This window comes from Malaclemys terrapin, chromosome 3, assembly GCF_027887155.1.
Source record: "Malaclemys terrapin pileata isolate rMalTer1 chromosome 3, rMalTer1.hap1, whole genome shotgun sequence".
Lineage (NCBI taxonomy): Eukaryota > Metazoa > Chordata > Testudines > Emydidae > Malaclemys > Malaclemys terrapin.
Window position 1 is genome coordinate 208,760,196 of NC_071507.1, and position 27,105 is coordinate 208,787,300.

General features: G+C 50.4%; 1 protein-coding gene across 2 annotated transcripts in view; it reads right to left on the reverse strand.

The window, feature by feature from the left end:
- Positions 1-571: 571 nt before the first annotated feature.
- Positions 572-27,105, reverse strand: part of NRBP1 (nuclear receptor binding protein 1) — a 79,634-nt gene continuing 53,100 nt past the window's right edge. For both annotated transcript variants that reach the window (XM_054022322.1, XM_054022321.1), the window contains exons 8-18: positions 17,399-17,482; positions 17,032-17,090; positions 12,863-12,961; positions 12,596-12,728; positions 12,211-12,313; positions 2,102-2,152; positions 1,838-1,973; positions 1,694-1,747; positions 1,235-1,298; positions 1,107-1,162; positions 572-851 (exon numbers count right to left, since the gene is read on the reverse strand). In XM_054022322.1, coding sequence (XP_053878297.1) covers positions 753-851; positions 1,107-1,162; positions 1,235-1,298; positions 1,694-1,747; positions 1,838-1,973; positions 2,102-2,152; positions 12,211-12,313; positions 12,596-12,728; positions 12,863-12,961; positions 17,032-17,090; positions 17,399-17,482 — 938 coding nt within the window. In that variant the 3' untranslated portion in view covers positions 572-752. The remainder of the gene's footprint in view (positions 852-1,106; positions 1,163-1,234; positions 1,299-1,693; positions 1,748-1,837; positions 1,974-2,101; positions 2,153-12,210; positions 12,314-12,595; positions 12,729-12,862; positions 12,962-17,031; positions 17,091-17,398; positions 17,483-27,105) is intronic.

Here is a 27,105-nt window from a genome sequence, read left to right on the forward strand (position 1 = left end):
CAAGGCCCCTACTCAGGTGAGCCCCCTGCTCTGGGAGAAGTGGGGCAGGAATCCAGGACTAAGGCTCTGCCCGCTCACAGTTGCCCCTCTCCACACCCAGGGGCCGGGCTCAGACGGGGGCTCCGGTGTGAGCAGTGGGAGGAGCCCACTATAGGGCACCCACGAGTGCTCCTAGCACCTGCTCCCAGCCACACCCCTGCCCCGCTCGCTCCAGGAGAGCGGTCGCCCCTCCGGCCCCTGCCAAGCTGCTGTGCAACACGTAAACAAGTGATAGAGAAGCGCCAAGGGGCTGCTGGGGCGAGGGTGAACAGAGCACTTTGCAGAGCCCCCCTCACCCCTGCCCTGGGGGGTGAATACAGAACGGTACTAGAGGCAGATGCCAGATGTGGTGCACATGGGGATAGGGGGCTCCCCTCTTTCCTACCTTTAAATAAAAAGATTTCTGTCCTGTGCAAAAGAAAACCCACCAACCTTTGTACAATTCCAACAGACCAAATGCCATGCACATTCCCGCGGCCCGGCTGGCCACGCCGCCCCACACACTCCCAACAAAACACGGCTGAAATAATACTGACGCGCAAAGTCCCCTTTAATAGGTAGGCAGGGCAGACTGTCGCTGGGCCTGGCGACGGCACATGCAGGATGAGCTTCCAAGCGCAGCGGCTAGGGTCTTGCTGGTGCCCTACACAGATGGACAGACTCAGAAAAGGGTCACGGGCAACTAAGCAACGCCAGCCAGCCTGGAGGGGCTGCTAGGACGACACGGTCACCGCCGTCAGGGCTCCGTTCCGGGCAAGGTGGAACTTGTTGAACGCCTCTTCAAGTAAACAGCTGAGTCTGCTCTGGTCGGCCTAGGGAGAGCAGAGCACAGTTAGCAGTGTGTCTGGGCCGGCTCTGACTGCACGCTGGGCCATGGGGCTGACCAAGCCCACACCTGAGAGACAGGAGCCTGGCCCTGGGAAGGGGAAGACTGGGGGGATGGCAGGACAAGAAACCCTGTGGCCTGTGCGCTGAGGGGAGGGGGCTGACACAGGAACACGCTTGCAGGGGGGGAGCCCGTGCAGCCAGTTCCCCCTCGTGCCAGTGAGGGTGAGGCAGGAGCTCACCTCACTGATGAATCCCAGCTGCACCAGCTCGGCCGCCAGCTCCTGGATATTGTCATCTACAAGAGAGAGGAGTGAGTGAGTCCTGGGCTGGTGGGACGCCCCGGGGGAGGGGAAGGGCAGGTACTTACTGGGCAGTAAGTCACAGCTCAAGTGTCGATTCAATTTGTCTTCCAGTTTCAGCAGCAACGTCAGCTGCAGGAGAAAGGTGAGCATGAGAAGGAGCTGCAATTCCTGCATGATCGGGGAAGCCCCCTCCCAGCCCTGGTGGCCAGTGCCCTTTACGGTGGGGGGTACTTCGAGCAGTGCCTGGAGCAGGCCCAGTACAACCCCCTCCGCTTCCCCCGGGACAGAATGCACCGCACCCAAGCCAGGAAACGCCACGCGCTCACCCCGCAGGGACTGCGCTGCACCAGGTGGGCTGCCACGCTCTGCTCTGGCTTTGGGGCCTACATGCTGGAGCCAGCTCCGCTCACCCCACTACTGCTGCCAAGGCGGAGCAGAGACACTTGGAGCAGCCTGCTCAGTAATGGTGCCTTAGACCCCGGCCCTGCAGAGCATGCGTGTGCAAGAGGGAGACGGAAACGTACATGGTGCTTGACTCCCTCCTCCACTGACTCAATGTTACACTGCATTAGCACCACCTGAAAGGGAAGCAGAGAGGCCATGTGACTCCAGCTGTCCCTGCACGGTGCAGACACTAGAGGGAAGACAGCAGCATCTGCCGCTCTCACCTTGCGGGTCTCCACCTCAGCAGGTTCTGGCGTTGGGGTCTTCACTGACGGGGGGACAATGGGGGACTTCACCACCTCCTGCTGAGGCTGCTGGGGCCGAGGCATCCCAAAGGCTGTGAGTGGGTAGATGCCGTTCCTGCAAGAGGAGCAGCGTTATGGAGGGCATTCGCCTTCTCCCGGTGAGCAGAAGCAGCATCTGGGACCTGCCCAGGGCCAGCTGCAGGCAGGGGAGTCTCACAGCATAGGAGGGGGAAGGCCTCTTACCTCACATCCTCCAGGAACTTGTCCAGCTCCAGTGCTGGGGACTGGGAGAAGCTGAAAAAAGAAGGCAGTGAAGTCACTGGCCAAGCCAAACCCAGCCTGTGCCTCCCTCCCTGCCCAGTGCCAGGGGGGCTTGCCTGACAGTTCTCTCCTCATTACACCAGGAGGCAGAGCCTCTCCCCTGTGCAATGCAGAGGCTGGAGGCTCCAGGCCTAAGCCCAGCCTGGGCCCTCCAAGGAGCTCTCCAAAGCTGAACACACTAGTAGCATGAAGGGAAATTAACAAGCGCTAACAATGGTAGGGCCCCATCTCCCCGCTGAACAGCAGTTAACGCATCACAAATTGTATTGCAGCCATTTAGCAGATGCCAGGGAGGGATGAATGAGGAGAGCAGAGACGTCACTCTGCTGCCCAGCTTTTCTCCCCGTCACTCGTGCTGTACTAGGGGAGAAGGAGAACGCAGAACTGGCAGTAGAACAGGCAGAAATAGGCAGTTCTGTCCATATAAAACAAGATTTTTGTAATTTAAGGACTTACTTGGGAACCAACCCAGTAGCACCTACCTACCACAGGATGCTTATGAACATAGGAGCCTCCCGACCGGATCAAACCAGGTTCCCTGTCTGACAGTGCTGAGGAAGAGGAGAGACCCTGGGGTAGCAGATGTGGGATACTCTTCCCCCCACAGACCTCACCATGGTATCTAATAGCTAGACGGATGTAAGCCCTGAACCAAGAGGTTTAATGTTGCTGCCACAATTATCATAGACTATGATCACGCTGAATAGTTTTGATCCGCAAGCGTCCAGTCCCTTTTCGCAGCTTACTAAATTCTGGCTTCAGCGACTTCCTGTGGCAGAGTGTTCCGCAGGCTAGTTACACATTGGGTTCTGGGTGTGTGAGAGAAAGTGTTTCCTTTTCTCCTTTTCCTTTTAAGGACTGAAGTCCGCCGTTCTTGTGCAGGGAGAAGAGATGTTCCCGCTCTCCCTCCTCTACTATTTTTCTTGCTGTCGTCTCTGCTCTTATTAATCTCCTTTCTAAGGTAAAAATCCCAATCTCTTCCATCTTCCTGGAGAGTTTTTACAGGCCCTTGATCATTCCCACTGCTCTTCTCTGAACCCCTTCCTGTTCTGCAATATCCTGGGAGAGAAGGTGATCCAAGTACCCCATGTTGGACACAGTCGGGGGTAGACAGTTAAGTACGTACCCAGGGACTTACCTAGGTATACCCAGATGGGCATGTTTTCCCTGTGATTGTCATCTTCATGCTATTTCAGCAAAGGGGACCATGTGGTCCCTGCCGAAAGCTACGAATTCGCTGGTTGTCATGGTTACTGTGGGATGTGCATGTGGAAGAGATTAAGAGTCATGTGACGGGTGGAATATTGTGTCCCAAAGCTGCTAGAGGTGAAACTGGGCAGGCGGGGTGGTTCTCAGAGCTCACTCAAGCAAACGTGACAACAACTGATGTCTTTCCACCTAGCCCCGCCAAGAGTTTACGATATAGACAAGGTGCAGGCTTGGGCCCTTACAAAGCACAAAAGAACCCAAGAAAAAGACCCTGAAAAGGGGGACAACCAGGGACAAGCTGATTACAAAGGAGACAAAAAGGTCTGGTTTTGTATAACAGGAGATGTTGTCCACTATAGAAGGGACATGCTGCCAGCATGAGTGTCTCATGGAATGTGGCTCCCAGCTCTCTGGACTGGGCAGGCACTGCACAGACCGACTATTGGGTGAGAAATCCCTCAGAGCAGAAAGGAACTTGCTAACACATGTAGACTCCACAGGGCATCTTCGATTTCGCTTTTACCTGTAACCTGATGTTTCCAGCCCTTCTTCTTGCTGCTATTTGAATCTCTCAGGCTTTGTCCCAAACTTCTACTGGGTTTTACTAGAGCCATGGCTGAGTGCTGTGTGCCAAGGACAGGGCGGATCTGTGGTGATGCTAGTGAAGCGGGGATGCTGCTTCCACAGGGGCAGCAAATCTCTGCATATTGTGGGTGTCCAGAAGTTGCGGTACTGGGCACTTGAGTGTAATGAAGTGGTGTGTACAGACAGGCTGGGGGGACTTGTGCCCCAGGGACAGAGCAGAACTCATGGGGTTAACTAGCCCCATAGATTATCTGCACTCTGACTCCAAGGCTCACTTCGGGAGCCTAAGAGCTGGGTCATGCACTTGTTCGCCTGCAGAAGGAAAGAACGGGGCTTGCAGAGCCTGGAGTGGGCTGCTTGTGTTGACAGCAGCTGCTCGTTTGGGGCAGGTTCCCCCCAGGGGGCACAGAGAAGACTCCCTTGCACTGTAAACAGGTGGGAGCGAGTCACCCTGTAGCCCGGGGTAACACAGAAAACATCAGTGACCAGCACTCCACACAGAGCCCACATGAGCCCACATCACTGATTTACAGAATTGCATTAGAACGGTCCCCATTCACTACCCCACTCTGGATGCAACCTAACATGCCATTTGCTTGTTTGACTGCACTGCACAGAGCCCAGGTCTCACCGAACTGTCTACAGTGACACTCCTGTGTGCGACTTAAGACTGCTCCCCCACCTCGCTGTCCTACTCACTCTTCCCTGTTCCGTTTGTAGCTAGGTATCCCTGTATCCCTTTTGTTTTCTCATCACTCTGCCACATTTCCCTAATGCTGTTACATCACGGCTCTTGGCCACTGCCAGGCATTCTAGGAAATTCCCCTGGTTTTGCTTTTAAATCTCTTGCATTTGTATATAATGCTTACAGCTTTTATATTTGACTAGGTGTCTGTTTTGATTTATCTCCTTGAGCGGATATCCTACAGACTTCACAGCATTTCCATGGCTCTGGTTCTGAGTCTCTCCCTGCTGTAGTGTCCATCCTCTCCTGTGCTAGATACAGACACCAGTGTATTACCAACAACTCACACACGTCAGTGTGACTGACACACTCCTCAGCGCACACCCGCTTTCAGCTGAAATGAGCCTCTAACACCTCATCGTATGTGCCAGCAGCTCAGGTCCATTTTGATTAAGGTGGGGACCAGTCCTTCCATACAGGTTCTCCCGTACCCAAAACGTCCATCAGAGCCTGACAAACCCCTTTTCTTGGCACACATTGAGACCACAGAGTTACCTCTGAAATATGCATAGGTCCAGCTAGACATGAATTCTCTGCATTGGTCTTCATGGCTGAGGAAGTGAGGGAGATTCCCACACCGGAACCAGCCTTTTTAGAGGACAAATCTGAGGAATTGTCCCAGATTGAGGTGTCAGTGGAGGTGGTTTTGGAACAAATTCATAAACTAAACAGTAACAAGTTCCCAGGACCAGATGATATTCACCCAAGGATTCTGAGGGAACTCAAATATGAAATTGCAGATAGTAATTGTGGTATGTAACCTATCACTTAGATCAGCCTCTGCACCAGATTACTGGCAGATTGCAAATGCAACACCAATTATTTTTTAAAAAGGCTCCAAAGGCAATGCTGGCAATTACAGCAGTAAGCCTAACTTCAGTGCCGGCAAATGGGCTGAAGCTATATGGGTTGGGGTGGGAAGGGGACTTTGGGGAAGGGGCTACAGTGGTGCAGGGAGGGGGTGGAGGGGTTTGAGCACCCACCGGACAGAGAGGAAGTCGGCACCTATGGTCTGGTCCCTTGAGAAACCTCCTAGTTGTAGGATGAGCGAAAACAGAAAAATCATATGCTGGAAGGCCATCACAGTTGCCAAATGCACCTTTATAATAGAGTTTAAAGATAATCCGGTCATTTCTAGTTCTAAGACACAATCTAGCACAAATGATAACAAAGAGGATGTAGGTGAAAGGTGTTTTAAGTCACACCTATGTTTGACTCTCATCCACTTTTGGGTGTGTGTGTGTGTCACAAGTAGATAGTTTCCTGCTATGTAACAGCACTCCCTTTATATCCCCAGAACAGGTTGTTTCTAAACCCTGCGAATCATGCCTTGAGCCAGAGAACCCCAAGGCTGGGGTGGCAGATTTGACCAGCATCCTGAGAGAGGAAACAGGCACAACCTAGAGAGGGAGTGGTTGACAAACAGCGAGCTGAGTAAGTAATGAAACCAGGTTTGTCTCGGCCACGTCGGAACTACACGAATAACCTAGGCTATGTCTTGAACAGCAGCTTGGACATCAGGGGAACTGGGGGAAATGCATACAGAAGTCCTGGACTCTAACGAAGGAGAAAGGCATCTCCCAGGGAGCGGTGACTCAGACCATCTCTTGAGTAGAACTGGGCGCATTTCTTGTTTTTGGCTGTGGCAAACTAGACTACCTGTGGGACACCCCAACAGTGAAATACGCATTGGAATATAGTGGGATCTGTCTCCCATTCGTGATCTTGTAAGAAGCATCTACTGAGGGCATCCGCTGTGGTGTTCTGTACGCCTGGGAGGTAAGATGCTGAGTCGTTGATCTGGCTTCATCTGCACCAATTCCAGTCTCTCTGCTTCGGCGCAGAGAGAAGGCAATCTCGTTCCCCCTTGGCAGTTTATGTAAAACACGCATGACATGTTGTCCATCATTACGTATTTGCCCCTGATCAGTGGGAGGAAATGGACACATGCATTTCTGACTGCTCTCAGTTCTAGCAAGTTGACGTGTGGGTGGACTTGAGAGAAGACTCCCTGCCTTGAACAGTGTGAGCACCGAGTGGGCTCCCCATCCCAGTAGGGACGCATCTGTTATTACAGATGTTAGAGATGGTTGAGCGCAGGGAACCCCTGTGCAAACACTGAGGGTTCTTCCACCAGTCGAGGGATTTTTATTTATTTTTACTACCGAAGGCATGAGAGTAGCATGTTTAAACTATGTCTGGTGAATAAACAGTTCTGAGCCACCTTTGGAAGCAGGGAATGTGAAGTCTCGCGTGATTTATTACAAACGTGCCAGCTGCCATACGTCCCAATAGCTGAAGACAATTTCTGGCTGATGTTTGACGGCTGACTTGAACCATAGTGACTAATCTGGCTGGGGGTATGAACCTGTGGGAGGGCAGGAATCCTCTGGCTGTTACCGTATTGAGGTAAGCACCTATGAATGTCAGATGTTGTATTGGGATTACGGTGGACTTTTGGATGTTTATTTGTAGTCCCAGTCTGAGAAATAGGTCTACGACCTCTGAGTGGCCACTGAAGCGTCACTGAAGGACTGCCCTTTGAGCAGGCAGTCATCAAGGTATGGGAAAAATCAGAATTCCTTGTTTGCGAAGATGAGCCACTACCACAGAAAGAACTTCTGAGAACACTCTGGGCACAGACGAGAGACCGAACAGGAGCACCCTGTACTGGAAGTATTCTTGACTCAGAGTGAAGTGTATGCCCCTTCTGTGGGAGCGGGGGATTGCTATACGGACATAAGCACCCTGACAGCTGAGTACCAAGAACAAGTCGCCTTGGTCCAATGATAGAATTATTGCTGTAAAAGTTACCATTTTGAACCTCTGAATTGTTACAAATCTGTTGAGTAATCTGAGATCTTTTTTGAACCAGGAAATATCTGGACTAAAGTCCCCTCAGTGTTGTGTGGGAACTGGTTCTATAGCACCCAGATTCAGGAGAGAGTCGATTTCCTGTCGCAGAAGGTGCTCATGAGAGGGGTCCCTGAGGAGGGACGGGGGAAATGGGGGAACAGAGGTAAAGTGGATGAAGTAACCTGTTGAAATGATCTCCAGTACTTATCTGTAGCAATATGGTCCCAGTTTTGATGGAAATGAGCCAGGCAGTCGCTGAAGCGAGGGAGACGTGCGGATTGTTGCAGCAGATAAGAATGGGGGTGGTAACTCAGCACCCCAATCAACCCATCCAGATTAGTGTTTCAAAGTTCTGGGTTTACTGGTCTCTCCTTCTAGAACTGTTGTCTCTTACGCAGAGGTTTGTAATCCCTCTGGGAGGTGAGAAACTGGGTGAGATGTGAGCTCTGTGCGTCTGAGATTTACTGAACCTTTTTTTGTGCAGGGGGGTACATTCCTGAAGAGTGCAAGGTAGCTCTAGAGTCTTTTAAAGGTATGCAAAGATTCATCAGTTTTTTCTGCAAACAACTTTGATCTGACAAAAGGAAGGTCCTCAACTGTATATCGAACTTCTCGGAAAACCCAAGAACTGAAGCCAGGAGGCCCCTTCTCATGACTGTCGCCATGGAGATAGAATGAGCGGCTGTATCAGTGGTGTCCAGAGGCACCTGCAGAGATGTTCTTGCAAGCAGTTGCCCCTCTGCTAGGATTGCCTGGAATTGCTCCCTCTGGTCTTCTGGGTGATGCTCAATAGTTAGTACGGCTGTATTTCGCCAGGAGGGCTTGATAACTGGCAATCCTAAATTGTAACGGTAGCCAATGAGTATGAGTTATGGCCAAAAAAATCAAGACATTGAATATTTACCATATGGAGTTGATTTAGTGTGGTGCTGTCTGTAGTGTTCATTCACAGCATCATCCACAAGGGAGTTGGGGGATGGGTGTGAAAATAAAAATTCTGAGACCTTGGAGGAAATATTTTTATATAAAAAAAAAGTAATATTTTTTTGTCCGCCCTCTTACAGATGCTGTATTTTGGCTGATATGCCAGATTATTTTTGCAGGGTCTAAAATCCTCATTAAGGCGTAGCACAACATGGACAGATGAAGTCTGCAAAATATCAAGTCATTTATACTGCGACTTCTTAACCTCCTCCAGTGGAATTTGCAATGAGTCCACTACCCTTTTAATAAGGTCTGAAACTGTTTAAAATCGTCAGCCAAGGACAGCGAAGGAGGCATGACAACTTTGTCTGGGGAGGAGGAAGAGATGTTAGTTGTAGGGGTAATTTGTCCAGTCTCCCTTCTGGCTCCTCAAAGGTCTCCTCTTGTGGATCAGAAACCCTAGAGAGAGGCTGGTGGGGACTGTCTGCTCTTCTCCTGGTGAAGAACACTAGGGGCCCAGGAGAATTGCTGGCAGTAAGCCATCCAAGGGTCCCAGTATGGCCACTGAGGTGGTACGTAGGGCATGGGTGGAGGCACCCCACTGTGTCCATACCAGCAGCGTGGAGCATGACTCTCACGAGGACTGTCCAACTCCTTAGAGGTCTCAGGATAAAAAGTTCCTTGATAATGGAAGGGAGAGCCCCAGACAGAAATGTGGGAGACCGATGAAAAGTCCCCATCGTCTTCCTCCTCCTCCTCACTTGATAAAGGTGGAGCAGTCATAGAAATAAGCAGAGACTCCGTTGGTACCGGTGAATCTTTGAGGAACAAGATGTGGTTGGTGCTGAACAGGGGAGATTCAGGCATTTCTGTTACTGCCATGTCTCGAGGAAATCTAAATCTCTTGAGGTACCAGAACAGTGAGTGGTACTGATGAAGCAAGTTGGGCAGAGGTGACTGTGGCAGACAGTGCTGAAGGTACCAAAGTTCATACGCCCTATGATGAATGACCAGTAGCTGTCAGTCTGGTCTTCTGCGGAGCCAAAGTGCTGGGTACTGAGGTCCTTGCAGACCGTTGGTACCAATTTAGCAGAGCTGGGCTTCTCTCTGCCACTTCAATCATCCAACAGTGCCAATCTTCTGGAGCCAGAACTCAGAGTCCTTAGGCTTACTGGTGGTGACAGTAACTGAGGAACCTGCAGCCTTGTGGATACTGAGTCAGAGATCAGTAGGTGCTGAAATGGTGAACCTGATCAGAGACGGTGTGTTAGGGGTAGATTCTCTACCCAGAGGGCTGGAAGGCCACTTTCTAGAGAGTCTTTTCGAGAGGATTCCAGCGATTTCCTCCTCAATGCTCTAGGGGAATGGCGCAACGAGGAGGCTGAAGCAGTCGATGTGATTGGAAACGGTGTACAGCTTGTCCCACTTCTGGCGGCAGGATTCCCGGTGCCCTGAGCTGAAGGCTGGGCTTAGTCTTGGACCCTCCAGGAACAATGCAGATCCCAGAGGTGAGAGGCACCTCTCTTGTGAATGAGAAGCTGCTCACAGAAAAGCCTCCTGGTGACCAGCCCCTAATCTGTTGCACTCCCCAGCCCTCCTGAATGCCCCACACACTGCCAGGCACCCAGCAAGAGCCTCCTGCTTTATATGGCTGCCCAAACCTCAGACACCACACCACCACCTCCTCACACACAGGGCACCTGCCTCAGCTGAGTGTCTGGGGAATCAAACTGCTATGACCCTCAGCCGCCCAACCCCACCCTCCTGCCTCCCATCACCCCCACACGACAAACCAGGTCCGACACGTAGCGTAAGCGCCCAGAGGAGGGCCCTGTGCAGCACCAGGGTGGTGTTCTAAAGGTAAAAGGGACTAGAGGTCCTCTCCAAAAGCAAGCAGACACTCCCTCCTCAACAGCGTTGCCACCTGTCAATATTTCATGTTCTCTTGAAGCCCTGGCTCCTGGAGCCAGGTGATCAGGTGAGAATATTGCTTTCTTTTTTGTTTACTTACCCCACAGTAACTGTGGTTGGTCGAGGTGTTTGTTGTCAGTGCGGATTCCATTGTAGGTGTACATACACTTCATGCGCATGAGACTCGGGATTTGTCCCTTGGGGCCCATGCGCCCTGTGCAAGGACAAAAGGGCAGAGCAGCCTCGACCCTCGCTCTGTCCCCGGCAGTTGCAGCCAGACGGCAGCTGGGGAACATCCCACCCATTACTCTCCTTAGACTTTAAAACCAATTTGTCATCCAACCTTGTGTCGAAATCTTCACAGTCCCATTGAAGTGGACATTGACAAAGAGAAGAAAAGCTATCGGTCTCTGCCCCCTCCTCCCCGCCCACTCTGGTGCACTGGAACAAGCTGCTTTGCACCCACCACCTGGCAGATTCCAAACCCTGCCCCATCCTTTGAGTGGCTGATCCCTATTGAGATGGACATATCCAGGGATGCGCAACTCAAGCTAAATCTGCCAGAGAGCAGTCCGCACGCGTCACTCTAGACCCAGAAGTGACAGTCACAGGCTGGGCGATCCTGGATTTGTGGTTCCTAGAGGAGGACTTGCATAATATAATATAAATATAAATATATGGAGATATCCCTATCTCATAGAACTGGAAGGGACCCTGAAAGGTCATCGAGTCCAGCCCCCTGCCTTCACTAGCAGGACCAAGTACTGATTTTGCCCCAGATCCCTAAGTGGCCCCCTCAAGGATTAAACTTACAACCCTGGGTTTAGCAGGCCAATTCTCAAACCACTGAGCTAGCCCTCCCCCCTGCACCTGTCCAGGGTGGGGCTCTGCCCTGGGTCAGACACTGCCCACGTTCCATCTGGCTGCCATAGGCAAAAGAGGGACCTGAGGGAGGCCGGGGATGCTCTGCCCTTTGTGCTGCCTCATGACGCGGCCCAGGGCACATACACGGCCCCAGACACGGCTGTTCAAGACTCCACTCCCATGCATGAGGGGCATATGCACCTACAGTGGGATCCACCTTGGCGACAGCTCTGAAAACAACAAGTTTCTTACCAGCTTGGCTGCAGAGAGAAGCTTTAAAATGTAGACAGCAAAGAGACCCTTTCACTGGTTACCCAGTAAATGCCCGATTCTGAAGGCTTGGGGTACAGTGAGTGAGATAGAGGCGGCTCAGGGTTAGGCCTGAAGCGTTCACCAACTTCAGCACTGACTTCTGGGGGTAGCCTGGCCCGACAGGGAGGAGACTGGGCTGCAGGTCAGTGGAGCTATCCTATCGCTCCTGCTTCCCAGCCAGCCCATGGGACACTGCCTTTCTGGAGTCACGTCCCCTCCCTGGATCAGTCCAGGCACACTGAACAGTGGCTGCTCTGGGTAGTCCCATTTGGATCAGGACAACCCAGAGCAGCCAAAGACTGCCTCTTCCTCCAGTTTCTCCTCCTCTGCAGCAGCGGCCACCACCCCAGAGACAGCCAGGCTGGCTTCCTCTCACTCCCAGGCTCTTTGGGCCATCCCCACACGAGTCAGCTCCCACCAGAGCAGAGTTTGGGAGCCTCGCATGCTCGGCACTAAGCTCTTGGCAGCAGGGCCTGTCTGTACAGCGCCTGGCACAGAGGGGTTCTGGCCAAAGACTGGGGCTCCCAGGGGCGACAGGAATACCGATCACACTGTGCTGGCCAGCTCTTGCTCCTCACTGCAGCAGTGTGGGGAGGCGAGCTCTCCTGCAGAGGGGGGTACTCACATCATTTTGACCCCCTCCCTGTCTGTGTGGTTGATCTCTGCTAGCACTGCATTCATGTCCATGTTTTTGGTCATTTCTTCTAAAGCGTTTTCAGGAATCATATCTGCACGGAAGAGGAAGGCGGTTAAACCCACACAGTCCCAACCCCTGCCCAATTTGCCGGAGGGCTACAGGAAGCCACGAGATGCAGCTTTGAGACAGCCACACTGCTCTCGCAGCAGGCAAGGCACCGCCAAGGGACGGACACTCAAGTGGTGCAGCCACCCCAAGCCTGGCATTCAAGGCTAAGCTTCCGGCTTCCCAATGCTGGGATGTCTGTAGGGTGGTGAGCTGCTGGAGTCTCCTGAAAGCACAGAGCAAGGTGTGCCCTGGATCTCATACTCACGCTGGTGTCCAACAATACAGTGAGCGGCCAGTAACTTCATGGAGGGCACCTCGAACAGAGCTTGGTTGAAGAGGAGCTCCCGAGCAGTGGGACGTTTCCCAGGGTCCAGCTCCAGGCACTTCTGAATGAACTCCTGCAAGGCAATAAGCCACAGACATAGGAAGGCACATCCGACAGAGCCAAGAGGGTGCTGCAGCCAGGGTGCTGGGGGCCAAGTCTGGGCCCTGCGTGTCAACAGGCGTATTCCTAACACTGCCTTGTACTCACCCTCTGCAAGGGGTCCTCCAACAGCTGGATAGCACTGTTAATAGCCTCCTGGGGCACATAGGATGACTCGCCATTCCCCTGGATTTCCAGCACTGCCATCTGCCAGCAGAAAGAAACGTCAAGCCCAGCTGAGCCCAGGTGACCTAGTCACTCTACCAGAGTTCAGCCCCAGTGAGTTACTCCCGGAATTGGCAGGGCAGGGAGAGAACGGAGGGAAACTCCATATTGCCAACTCTTGTAATTTGATCAGATGATATTTGGTGTTTCTTATAAAGCACCAGCCCCTGGAGGCATGTGATTAGGTGACACTTTTGGGGGGGGAGGGTAAATAAAGAAGTCTTGAGTAGTTCTCATGGTTGTAGGGACAAGCCTGAAAGCAGGACTCTAACATGACCTACTGGCTCAGAAAGCTGATAAAAGCACCCACTGTTATGTCAAATCATGACTCAAGTCCAGCTCAGGATTTGCTGGGGTCTGACTCATGGTTTTTGAGCTCTCGGGGTTGACAACACTGGATCCAATTGTAGGAGGGTAACTGAGCTGGCTGCCAGGAACGGTCCCACCCCGGCACTCTCTCAGGAGCGATTCCGGACTGCTGCCCTAAGTTCCCCAATATTGCCCCTGCTCCCAGTGCCCCAGAACAAGCTGGAAAGGCTATTTCCCCAATCCCTCAGAAAGGGAGCTAAGAAAGTGCCTTCAGCAGTGTTGCTACCCACAATACAGAGGGAACCTCAAAGAGCCACCGAGGCTACCCCATCCACTTCCAATGGCAGCCCAACACACGGACGGGATTGTTGTAATAACCGGGGTCTAGCAGCCTGGAAACAGTGTTGGAAAGAGGGTGAAAGCTCAAAGCATTACAATCACCTATGCCAAATGGGGACAGAGGAAGGCCCAGACAGAAGACAGAGACTGAATTAGTCCAAACAAAGTTCAACTGACACCACCCAAGGACTGTGTTAAAGCGTCACTGGGAACCAGTGCGAGAGAAGAATCAGAATGGACCAAATTGGAAATTGGACTTAGCTGAGAGAGAAACTACGGGATGCACTATTCTGCCCATTGCCCCCTTTGGGGAGTCACGTGGAGGAAAGAGACTCCTGGGGGATTCCCTTGAGCAAAGGCTGACAGGTCTCTGCTTCGCTCCAGACCCTGCCTGAGTGTGCTGGAGGAGCCTCAGGCATCGGGAGGGCCAGACCGGTGAGGACACCAGACTGACAGTCACGAGATCCTGCTCTGTTTTCCCTGCTCTCCTGTGCTTCTTTCCCTCCCCCACTGCTTTTCACTCCAGCAGTGACCTGCGCAGCCTTGGTATGGCGGGATGAAGCAGCACATGCACCTCTGCCCAGCCTGAGATGCAACAGTGATGGAGCGGGACCCCCCAAACCAGCCTGATGGAGTCACACACCAGGGAGGTGAGCTAGGGTCCAAAGTTGAGGCTGACTTGCTAGCCCAGAACATCTGTCTGTGATTGACCAAGGCCCTTGCATCCCAAGATTCTCAAAAAGCCGTATTTCCTACACCTTTTCTAATCTCTTCTGCTGGTCTATTTTGTCAAAGGCAGGAAAAATAACCACCACTCTCAACAGTCAACTCAAAATTCAACAGCCCTAACCCTTTCTTCTCCACTAAGGACTGCTTCTCCAAGATCCTCGCTAAAAGGGGTCTGAGAGTTCTATTACGTTTGTTTTGCATAACAATTCCAATTCAAAATGCTCTATGTTTGATTCTTTTTCCCCCGTCTCCTCTAATCAATAAACTTCCAACTTTGGCATGTATGTTCTAGTGCAGCGGTTCTCAGACTTTTCCAGTTGTGTCCCCCTTACTGCGCAGCCAAGGATCTCAGCAGCGGAGTTTGGGCTGAAGGTGGAGCTGGTCTGGGGGCAGAGAGGAACCGCGGCTAGGGTTGGAGAGGAAGCAGGGGCAAAGCCAGGCTGTGGCTGAGGTCGGAGAGGGAGCGGGGGCAGAGCAGAGCTGCGGCTGGGGTCAGAGAGGGAATTAGGCCTGGAGGCGAAGCAGGACTGGGGTCTGAATGGGGTTGAGGAAGGAGCGAGGCTGTGGGTGGAGCTGGTCTGGGGGTATGGTGCTCCCTCCCTGTCCCCTGTGGAGGCTGGCCCAGCCCCACCACACATGACCCCAAATGTTCCTCTGCACCCCCTCCGGGGGGCGGGTGCACCCCACAGTTTTGGGACCACTGTTCTAGTGTTTGCCATGGGACTAAGCACAAAGAAGTTTCTGTGCTCAAAACTCCGAACCTAAGAATGGCCCTACTGGGTCAGACCAAAGGTCCATCCAGCCCAGTATCCTGTCTCCCGACAGAGGCCAATGCCAGGTGCCCCAGAGGGAGTGAACTAACAGGTAATGATCAAGTGATCATGTCTAACTCTTCAGTGTTGTGCAGCAGCAGGGGCACGTTAACACCTGTGACTTGGGGAGAGGGATAGCTCAGTGGTTTGAGCATTGGCCTGCTAAACCCAGGGTTGAGAGTTCAATCCTTGAGGGGGCCATTTAGGGATAGGGGGGGGATGGGGATAGGGATGGGGGGGGGAGGGGAGGGGAGGGAGGGAATCTGCCTGGGGATTGGTCCTGCTCTGAGCAGGGGCTGGACTAGATACCTCCTGAGATCCCTTCCAACCCTGAGATTCTATGATCTCATTGATGCCATCAGAATTAACTCAACTGCAGCCCAGGCAGCATTCACTGAGGAAGTCACCTCAGCCATTTCCAATGACAAATGTTCACATGATAGATGAAGGTATCTCCAAAGCACTCTGCCAAGAGCACAGCTCATCAGGGCAGAGCACTGCAACCCTGGCACATAAGGACAAATAAAACATGATCCCCTCTGCAGTGAACAAATCGGGTTACAAACTGCTGCTCTTCTCAGAGGAGACAACCAGTGAACTCCTCCTCAGGGAAACACGCTGCTCACGTAGAGGCGGCACTTTGAGACACTGGACAAGAATGGGGGGAATCGTCATGTGCACCTTTTGTTTGGTCTCCAGTGGAAGCAGGCGAAAGTCTGCCAATGCTTCTGTACTCTCCGGTTCTTTCTGTGCCTGCACCAGAGCCTTCATATCCCAGGCTGGAAAAAATGCTATTGTACTACTCTGCAGAGCAGACTCCACAGTCATTCCTTTCCTCTCGTCTCCAGCGGGGGGCTGGCCTCTCCAACTCCCTGACAAGACTGTCTGCTTTATTGGTCCAGGGCATTTATTTGCCCCCATGTGTCACTCCCACTATTGATTTTCATGCTCCCCAGGCTCCGGTTTCAAATTACGGTATCATTGTCACGGCTCCATGCATTGAGAAATACCTGCTTTCCGTACGACCCTGAAGCCATGGGCAGTTAGCCAGGTCAGATGAGAATCCCTTGTTACCACAAACCCCTTGGAACTCAAGGAGGTAGTTTAAGATTTTTGCTTCACAGGGTTATTTTTGTGGTGTTAGTTTGGACCCCTCCCTGCATCTCCTACGGTTAGGCTGCGGGGGCTTACATTATGGCCTGCAGAGTCTGATTCTCGAAACCCGTTGCAGATTATATTTTTTCTGCTGAACTCCCAATTCCTTGGCTCCGGCCTGGTGAACACAGGGGCATAGGAATGGCCAGGCTACATCAGAGCAGGGGTCCATCTACCGGCTCCAAGAGTAGCCAGCACCAGCTGCTTCAGAGTGAGGGGAAAGAAGCCCCAAATGGACAATTCTAGAATAAACTGCCCAGGGCCAGTTCTGTCGAATCTCAGGCAGTTAGCAGCTGTTTATGCCCTGAAGCAGGAAGCTGCGTATTCCTTATTAAACTGCATCGAAACGGTGGTTGTTCAGATTCTCCATAAGAGTTCATCCTCCTCCTCTGACTCTTACTAAGCTTCTGGCCTCAATATCTTGTGGCACTGAGTTCCACAGGTCACTTGTTACATTTGGAGCGGGAAGAGCCCAAGGGAGACCAATACAGAGAACAGACACTGATGGAAAGGCTGCAACCAGCTCAAACCCTTGTCTAGCATGTTAGTGCCAGAGGGGGGTGAGGCGATGCAGCGGGGGAGGGCCTGGACCTTGGTGACAGAAATGGTTGAACTGCTGCTGAGGGATTGGGGGACAAAGTAACTCCAACAGAGAGGATTCTGGTTTCACTCAGACATCCCTCCCCTGCCATCTCCCTGCCCGCTCACCTCTAGCGCACACATCCCGAAGGAGTAGATGTCCACAGCAGTGGTGACATTGGTGACTTCTGTAACACAGGAACAAGGTTCCACAGTCAATTCCTAACAGGACAGTCCCAGCACCTTATAGCACCAGGAGCCGCCACACCAGGCAGCGAGATCCTGCAGCCCCCTCCCTTCCACTGCTCTTCCAGGAACAAGGGCTCCCAGTGGCTCCAGATCTAGGCCACGCAGTCCCAGGGGGAGTAGCATTAGCTCCCCTTAGCTGCAGCTTCTCATGGGATATGCAGGTAATCGCCACCCACAGACCAGCTACTAGCAAGACACAGGCCATGCCACACCCGAGGCCTGCGGGCACTGTGCTGCTGTACTGTACCTCCATACTCTGGGGCAAAGAAGTGCAGATTCTTCTGCTCCTCACGACACGTCTTCACATGATTGTTGATGGTGTCTGGTGCCACTGGAAGAGAGTCACAGATCTTACAATGCAGTAACCCTTACCAGCTGGGCCCCAGACTGCTCAGGGGGAAGGCACAGCTGTCCATACTGACCCCAGGGAACATGTCCCTCATCTCACACTGAGGTGGGTGCATCTTCCCCATGCACGGGAGAGCAGAGGGCACTGGAATGTTTCTCTACCCTGTTCCCTTGGCTGCACTCTCACTGAAACCTGGTATTGGGCTCAAACAGCAACTATGGAGTCCCTGGCCCCTGCAGAGGAAGGAGCCCCTAAGCAAGGCCTCTAAAGTTTACAGCCAAGCCTGAAGGCTCTCAGCTCAGACCTACAGCATTCAGCGACTTGAGGCGTGGCTACAGAGGCACTGAGTTTCAAACAGATGGACAGCTCTGCAATGAGGCTACTTGTTCCATGGCCAACAAGTTGTTGCTGGTGCAGATTCTGCTCTGCTCAGAGGGGTCTCTCAGTAGGTCAGAGCCAGGCACAGAGACTACCAGTACAGAGGACAGATACCCTGATGGAGAAGGCCCAGCTAGCCCAATGCCTCTGAGGGCCTACCTATGACTCATGTCTGCAGGAGGCCTCAGCCAGGAGCACTCAGCCTGCCGGCAGCGGCAAGATGGCACCAAACCAAGCAATGAGGGCAAGCAGAGCACAGCATGAGCACATGGGGCTTCCGAGGGGAGGGGATAAGTTCCTGGCAACTCGCTCCTTAGGGGATTATGGACAAGTTTCCAGGAAGGAACAGGAGTCTAAACATTAGCCCCACAAGTTGTGGGGAGGAAAAATCAAGGTAAGTAGAGAACACAAGGGCTCCCTCCTTCCTAGCACTCGCCCCTCCCTGAAACACAGCCACTTCTGCACCAAAGTGCTCCCAACACTACCTCATCTCCTTCAGACAGGGCATCCACACCCTCCCACCACAATCCTACCAAGTAGCGACACTGAACTCCGAATGTTCTCCTGGGGGAATTCTGCGCCACTGTGCATGTGCAGAGTTCATGTTCCCTGCAGATTCATTTTTTCTCTTGGCAGAAAATACACTCTGCCAGAGATGCTCTGCAGTTATGCCTTTTGGCCACCAGGTGCTGCTGTGGTGGCACAACAGAAGGCAGCCAGCTCACCAGCTGCAGCAGTCAGCCGCCGACAGGGAGAGTCTGCGTTCCTCGCAGCACCGTGCCCGCGGGCCCAGGGGAAGAGGCCTGAGATATGGGGGGGGAGAGACAGAGCGGGGCACACGGAGCTGCTGGGAGGGTCACAGACTGGGGTTCAGAAGGGCTAGAAGGGGGAATAGACCGGGGCAAGGGCTGAATGGTAGTGAGGGTTCAGGGCCACATGGGGACGGGCCACAGATGTGCCTGACTGACTGGGAGAGGCTAGGAATAAGCCAGGTCTGCATGGGGGAGGGACCACAATCCCCATTCCCCAAAAAACCTGTTCCATTCTTCTTCCACCCACACCCAACAACCCTCCAGGTTTGCTCCCAGGCTCCTGTCCAGCAATTACTTCCCTCTCCCCAAACCTTTGCCCGGTTTTTGAGGGGTGCGGGAAATACATTTTTATATAGTCGTTTAATTGAATTATTACTCAAAGGTCTGTATCAATACACCTAGTAAGGAATCTATTGGTCAAAAAAATGTCCAGAATCATTTTTGTTGTCTGTATTGTTACAAATATACTTGTAATAGGTATTTTGAAATAAATTATCAAAATAAATGAAATTGGTGTGACTGCTATTTTGACAAATAAAAATTCTGCGTATTTTAAATATTGTGCGTAGAATTTAATTTTTTTTAAAACAGAATTCCCCCAGGAGTAAGCCTAGTGAATCTGCCTCAGTTATTCTTTCCAAACGAATCACGGCTGGCTACTCTTTTTAGCATCCCTGTTTGAATGGGAGACTCCACACAATGCTTGTTTCAAAAGGTAGAGATTGTTCTATTCCAAACAAAGAATAACAGGGAGAGACTAAAAGGAATTTCACGCTGAGTGAGCTCAGACTAGTCCACAGCCTCAAGAAAGCCCTGTCACTTGGGCTGCAGAAAAGCCTTGGAGAACAGACTAGACACAATCCTGCCCTGGCTCCCAGGGGCTAGGACCTAACAGGGTGTTTCCATCTCTCATATCTGTTTTTCTATGAATGAACAGAGTGCTCTGAAACAAGAGAACAGAACGAGGAGGAGAAAGAGGAGGATGTCATTGGAGACAACTCAATGTGTAGCTGCAGTCAAGAAAACAAACACGATATTAGGATGCATTAGGAATTGCATAGAGAATATCATCAAAATATTCTGCCTTCATGAAATCAATGGCGCAGCCTTATCTGTATACTGCATGCAGGACTGGCCAGGCCATCCCCAAGGGCACTGCAGAATTAGAGGGGATTCAGAGAAGGGCCGAGAATGATCAAGGGCTTGGGAAAACTGCTCTGGAGAGAGTTTGAGAAAGATAAATGCAAGAGAACATGATAGACGTCTAAAATAATAACAGTCTAGAGAAGGGAGGTCAAGAGAATCTATTCTCCCTGGTTCAAAACACAGGGACATTCAATGAGATTAATATAGGTGGGAATTTCAAAACTGATGAGGAAGTACTTTGTCACACAATGTGCAATTAGCTTGTGAAACTCTCTGCTACAAGAACAGGAGCACTTGTGGCACCTTAGAGACTAAAATTTATTTGAGCATAAGCTTTCGTGGGCTAAAACCCACTTCATTGGATGTGTGTAGTGGAAAATACAGTAGGAAGTTATATATACACACAGAGAACATGAAACAATGGGTGTTACCATACACACTATAACGAGAGTGATCAGTTAAGGTGAGCTATTACCAGCAGGAAAGAGAAAAAAAACTTGAACCTACCAAGATTTAAAGAGGGACTGCACATTTACCTGGGTCACAAGACTATCCAGTGTTTTCATAATTAACAAGAGTTCTGGAAAGGAGATTAAGCCTCCTGCTTTGGGGGTTAAACTAATCTGTAACCACCAGGGATTAGGAGGTTTCTTACACCTTTCTTTAGAGCACCTGGCTCTGGCCACTGGATGGTATGGATTATGGACCTGAGCCATACCGGCAGCTCCTGGGCTCCCTAAATCTCTCAAGAGGAAAAGCAAAGCATCTTACCAATGACGGGACATGTGATCTCTCCTGTGGAGCAGTACGCCCAAGGGGATGCACAGAGGAGCAGGGGCAGACCCGAGTGCTCCTGCCAGAACAGAGACTCTGGAGCAGAATGAAGGACTGAAACAACAGGGACCTCTCTAGTAAACACTCCAGCTGCTCCCATTCCTGCTATAAACAGCTTCCTCCCTCACACAGTACTCCAGGAAAATTTGCCAACCCTAACAACCTCTCCCCCCAACAGGAGGAGAGCAGTGCAAGGTAGCGTACTGAGTGTGTTGTCAGTACACTAACACCAAACCGGCATCAGCCTAGCTGCCAGTCAACGTCACAGCAAAGGACATACCTGGTTCCAGGTAGCGCCCCTGCAGCTTTCACAGATGTCTGTTTCACAAGGGCAGGCTAAGGCACCGCACAGTAGTAGTCAAATCGGCCCCTACTACTCAAGTCTGCCTGAACAGAGCCCATGACTGCAAAGAACAATCCCGCTCTGCACAGGGAAATTCCTTATTTCCAAAGACTGGAGAGCGTCAGGCCCTTTCCACGCCAGGCAGTGTGTGTTGTCAGATGTTTGGCTGTGTGAGTGTTCTCCGTGTGCTGTCCCAACTCTGCGCAGACAGCTGGCACAGCAGACCTCGAGTGAACCGCCCAATGCCCACAAGATCCATTACGGAGCGAAGGCGCCCAGCCAGGTTTATTGTCGACGAAGTGCAGTAATAGCACCTGGCAGACTGAGGATATTAAGACATGTTTGCCCATGACAATGGACGCAGCTCAGTGAGTGGCTGGTTTTTCCATTCCCCCCTAGGCTGGTCAGAGACACTCCCTTTGAGGTTCCATTTTATATAATCAATACAAACAAGTTACGTACTGCCCCTCTGACGTAGTTAGTGGACACCCTTTGATGTAGCCGGTTACCACCCATCACCTTGTACATCTCTATCCATCACACTGTCATCCTGACCTTATCTTTAGGATGGGTCAGCGCGTTCCTGTTCTCTCTAAGCAATGAGTTGATACCGAGGTGTTCTGGTACCACCCTTCTGGAATATGGTTGCGTGAGTGCTCTGTCTCTAGTACTTCTTAGGAATGTGCATTTCTGCAATATCAGCCCTGTTCTTGCCAGATTGTGAGTAGGCCCTGCATAGCTCAGACTGACTTTGCTTTATATCAGCAAAGTTTTGACCACTACTTTAGCCCAGGCCTCAGCTACAAGGCCTTAAGTCTCAGGCCCTCTTTCTACTACAGCAGGGAGCCTGCACCGCAGAGATAGGTACCCCCATGGAGTGGGGAAGGAACAAAGACAACACCCCTGTGCTTCAGCCTCCCCTCCCCCCTTATCCAACTAAGTTATAAACTGAGGTATGACCCCCACAGGAGCTACGCGCAGAGGGGACAGTCGCCTGCAGAGACCACTTCCAATGCTGGGCCTACAAACTTGGGCCAAACAAATTTACAGGCTTTTCTAAAAGAGGGCTTGGGTTTAGCATAAGTACAATGCAACTATTTTTGCTTTGCAGCCCAACATCATTAGCTAAACCTCAGTGTTCACTGATGATTCACTAATAGGAAGGGGGATCAGCATGGCAGCCATGGGAGAACCTCAGCTGAGGTTCGTTCGCACAGTTGGTAAAGAAGAGTTCGTTACAGCAGGACTGCTGGCACTCCCAGGTAAGGGAAGGACAAAGGGAAGGCTGTCACCAAGTGAAGCAGACTGTCTCCCACCCTCAGCCCATAGCTGTTGTATACCCACTTGACCGAAGGATACCGTTGGGACTGAGCAAGGACAGAAATCCCTAGGAGTATTGCCATACCACAGAATATGCTCAGAGAAGTCAAGTGCATTTGCTTTGCTGCTCTTAGGAAGCATCACACATGCCTATAACGACGTTCTCATAGGAAAAGCTGTGCAGAGCACTCAGGTGGACAGCAAATTAAAGACCGCATGAGGCTAGCGCACCCTTGTACCAAACGTGTGGCAGTTTACACTATGAGGAAACCCTGGAATTAGCAGAGTGCCCATGGAAAGGCATATCCTGAGTGCATGGAACCTGCAGCAATGCAGAGAGCAACTGGGGAGAGCAGCAGCTGCCCGAAGTCAGGCTGCTTCCCTTCCCCTCCTGAGGATGTGGTCACACAAGCAGCATGGACAAGCCCCCATGGTTAAGGATCTCACCCACAGACAAAACCACAGATTAATAGTAGATTCCTCCTGTTCACCAGAACCCCAGTGAGGCAGAGAGCTAGACGAGTGAATCATAGAATCATAGAATATCTGAGTTGGAAGGGACCTCAAGAGGTCATCTAGTCCAACCCCCTGCTCAAAGCAGGACCAATTCCCAGCTAAATCATCCCAGCCAGGGCTTTGTCAAGCCGGGCCTTAAAAACCTCCAAGGAAGGAGACTCCACCACCTCCCTAGGTAACGCATTCCAGTGTTTCACCACCCTCTTAGTGAAATAGTTTTTCCTGATATCCAACCTGGACCTCCCCCACTGCAACTTGAGACCATTGCTCCTTGTTCTGTCATCTGCCACCACTGAGAACAGCCGAGCTCCATCCTCTTTGGAACCCCCCTTCAGGTAGTTGAAGGCTGCTATCAAATCCCCCCTCATTCTTCTCTTCTGGAGACTAAACAATCCCAGTTCTCTCAGCCTCTCCTCATAAGTCATGTGCTCCAGACCCCTAATCATTTTTGTTGCCCTCCGCTGGACTCTTTCCAATTTTTCCACATCCTTCTTGTAGTGTGGGGACCAAAACTGGACACAGTATTCCAGATGAGGCCTCACCAATGTCGAATAAAGGGGAACGATCACGTTCCTCGATCTGCTGGCAATGCCCCTACTTATACAGCCCAAAATGCCGTTAGCCTTCTTGGCAACAAGAGCACACTGTTGACTCATATCCAGCTTCTCGTCCACTGTGACCCCTAGGTCCTTTTCAGCAGAACTGCTACCTAGCCATTCGGTCCCTAGTCTGTAGCAGTGCATGGGATTCTTCCGTCCTAAGTGCAGGACTCTGCACTTGTCCTTGTTGAACCTCATCAGGTTTTTTTCTGCCCAATCCTCTAATTTGTCTAGGTCCCTCTGTATCCGATCCCTACCCTCTAGTGTATCTACCACGCCTCCTAGTTTAGTGTCATCTGCAAACTTGCTGAGAGTGCAGTCCACACCATCCTCCAGATCATTAATAAAGATATTAAACAAAACCGGCCCCAGGACCGACCCTTGGGGCACTCCACTTGAAACCAGCTGCCAACTAGACATGGAGCCATTGATCACTACCCGTTGAGCCCGACGATCTAGCCAGCTTTCTATCCACCTTACAGTCCATTCATCCAGCCCATACTTCTTTAACTTGGTGGCAAGAATACTGTGGGAGACAGTATCAAAAGCTTTGCTAAAGTCAAGAAATAACACATCCACTGCTTTCCCCTCATCCACAGAGCCAGTTATCTCATCATAGAAGGCAATTAGGTTAGTCAGGCACGACTTCCCCTTCGTGAATCCATGCTGACTGTTCCTGATCACTTTCCTCTCCTCTAAATGTTTCATAATTGATTCCTTGAGGACCTGCTCCAAGACTGAGAGGGGACATGATAGCAGTTTTCAGGTATCTAATAGGGTGTCATAAGGAGGAGGGAGAAAACTTGTTCATCTTAGCCTCTAAGGATAGAACCAGAAACAATGGGTTTAAACTGCAGCAAGGGAGGTTTAGGTTGGACATTAGGAAAAAGTTCCTAACTGTCAGGGTGGTTAAACACTGGAACAAATTGCCTAGGGAGGTTGTGGAATCTCCGTCTCTGGAGATATTTAAGAGTAGGTTAGATAAATGTCTATCAGGGATGGTCTAGACAGTATTTGGTCCTGCCATGCGGGCAGGGGACTGGACTCGATGACCTCTCGAGGTCCCTTCCAGTCCTATAATCTATGAATCTATGAATTGCTGATTTCTATTAGGACCAAAAAGAAACCTAACAACGGCACTGGCCCATTACTAGATGGAGATGTAGACATGTACAATCAATTTGTTTGGTAAAAACAGATGTAGTCATGTCATATGATGATGAAATACTCCCCAATCCAACAGTAATTCAAGCGGACTGGAAACAGCAATTACTAAAGTTAGACACCTTTCAATTAATGGTGGTTTTCAATAATTCTGAGAACATGAGAGAAGTTCCATAGAACTGGAAGAAAGCTCATCTTGTGCCAATGTTTAAAGAGAGCAAAAACGGGAATGACCTGGGTAACTATAGCCCTGTCTGTCTGACACTGATCCTGGGCAAAATAATGGAACACCTGATATGGGACTCAAGAAAGAATTAACAAGGATAATCTAATTAATTCCAATCAATATAGGTTTAAGGAAAACAGATCTTTCAAACTAACCTGATAAACTTATAAATTCATTATAAAGCTGATTGATAAAATTTATACTGTTGAGGTAACAGACTTCTGCAGACATTTGACTTGGCACTGCATGACCTTTTGATTAAAAACTAGAATACAAATTCAATATGAGAAAAAAAGTGATTAAAAATTGGCTGATAAACTTCAAAATGTAATTGAAAATGGGGAATCATCCAACAGGTGTGTTTCTAGTGGGATCCCACAAGGACTGGTTCTCGACCCAGGGTATTTAACATTTTTGTCAATACACTGGATGAAAACAATCACTGATAAAGTTTGCAGGTGATAAAAGCTGGGGGAGTGGTAAATAATGAATAAGTTAGGTCACTGATCCAGAACGATCTGGATCACTTGGTAAGCTGCGTACAAGCCAACTACGCGTGTTTTAATATGACCAAATATAACGTCATGCATCCAGGAACAAAGGACCCAGGTCATACTTCCAGGATAGGGGACTCTAGCCTAGGCAGCAGTGACTCAGAGATTTGAGGGTCATAGTGGATAATCAGCTGAACATGAGGTTCCTGGGCAAAAGCTGGATGCATAAGGAGGAGTCTGGTCATTCTATTACCTCTTTTTGGCACTGGGGCAACTATTACTGGAATACTGGGAATAGCGCTGGTGCCTACAGTTTCAGAAGGATGCTGATAGACTAGAGAGGATTCAGCGAAGAGCCATGTGTGACCAAAAGCACCCCTGTATTCACACCCTATACACTACACTGTAATCATCTGAAGAACATGGACCCTCCTTCAACAGACTCCATGTCGTCATCTTTATTGTTTGAATAAACTTTGCTTTGAAGGGTACCCTCAGAAGAATCCACTTCAGAAGGTTCACTGGACTATAAAGGGAAGGGGCGGAAAACCCCAAGCTTCCTCTCTCTCTCTCTTTCACAGACAACAAAGGAACCAGCCCTTTATTTTTTGGAGGGGAGGGGATCCGAACCTGAGAATTTGGTCAACCCTATTGCTGGGAACATGTGGTAAGGATTTTACCTTGAACCATGTCTAGCTTGTTAAGTTTAGCTACTAGAAAGCATTTTATCTTTATTTTTCTTGTAACCATTTCTGACTTTAATCCTTTATACTTGTACTCAAAATCTAGATCTTTGTAGTTAAACCTGTTTTATTTTTAATCTAAACCAATCCAGTGCTGTGTTTAAATTGAACCATTCGGTAACTGCAGTTAAAGCAACAAACTATTGAATACTGACTCCTTTACAGGGACAATGGACCTTTAATATCTGAACTGCCAGGAGAGGCACGAAGAGCAAGTGATGGGCAACAGAGAGGAGAAGGGCTGGGGTGGAGACAAGCCGCATGCCTTTGCCATGCTGAGCTCAGGCTGGCAGCAGAGCAAGGAGGAGGAGTGATTGTTTTTATTCACAGCCCCCACAGCATGGCAGAAACATCCCAAACATTCAAGGATGGTCCCTACTATGAGGAGCTCACAATGGAAGGGAAAACAGACTGACACTTCCGATAAGAAAAACATCTGGACTCGATACTGCGCGATAGCCAGGGATTCATTTGTTGGGTTAACCAAACTCATCTGCTTTGTGAAACTCTCTTTACACAATCCAATGGCTGGAAGTTGACGATAGACAAGTTCACACTGAAAATAAGATATAAATTTTTAACAGTGAGGAGAATTAACCATTGGAACAATTTGCCAAGGGTCATGGGGAGAGGCAGCTCTTGATTTAGTCCTAAGTGGAGCACAGGATCTGGTCCAAGAGCTGAGTATAGCTGAACTGCTCAGTAAATAGAATTACATTATGGTAGCTATTAACATCTGTGTAGGGGGAAAATGCTAAAGAAACATACCACAGTAGCATTTAACATGAAAAACCGGAACCACACAACTGAGGAAACTAGTTAAACATAAGTTAAAAAAGGAACAGTTACAAGGTTGAAATGCCTGCAAGCTGCATGGAAGCCATTTAAAAACCATCATGAGGCTCAAACTAAATGTATGCCTCAAAACCAAGTTACCATGGCTAAACAGCAGAGTAGAAGAGGCAGTTACACATATTTAAAAACTGAAAGTCAAATCTAGGGAGGAAGACAGAAAGAAGCATAAAATCTG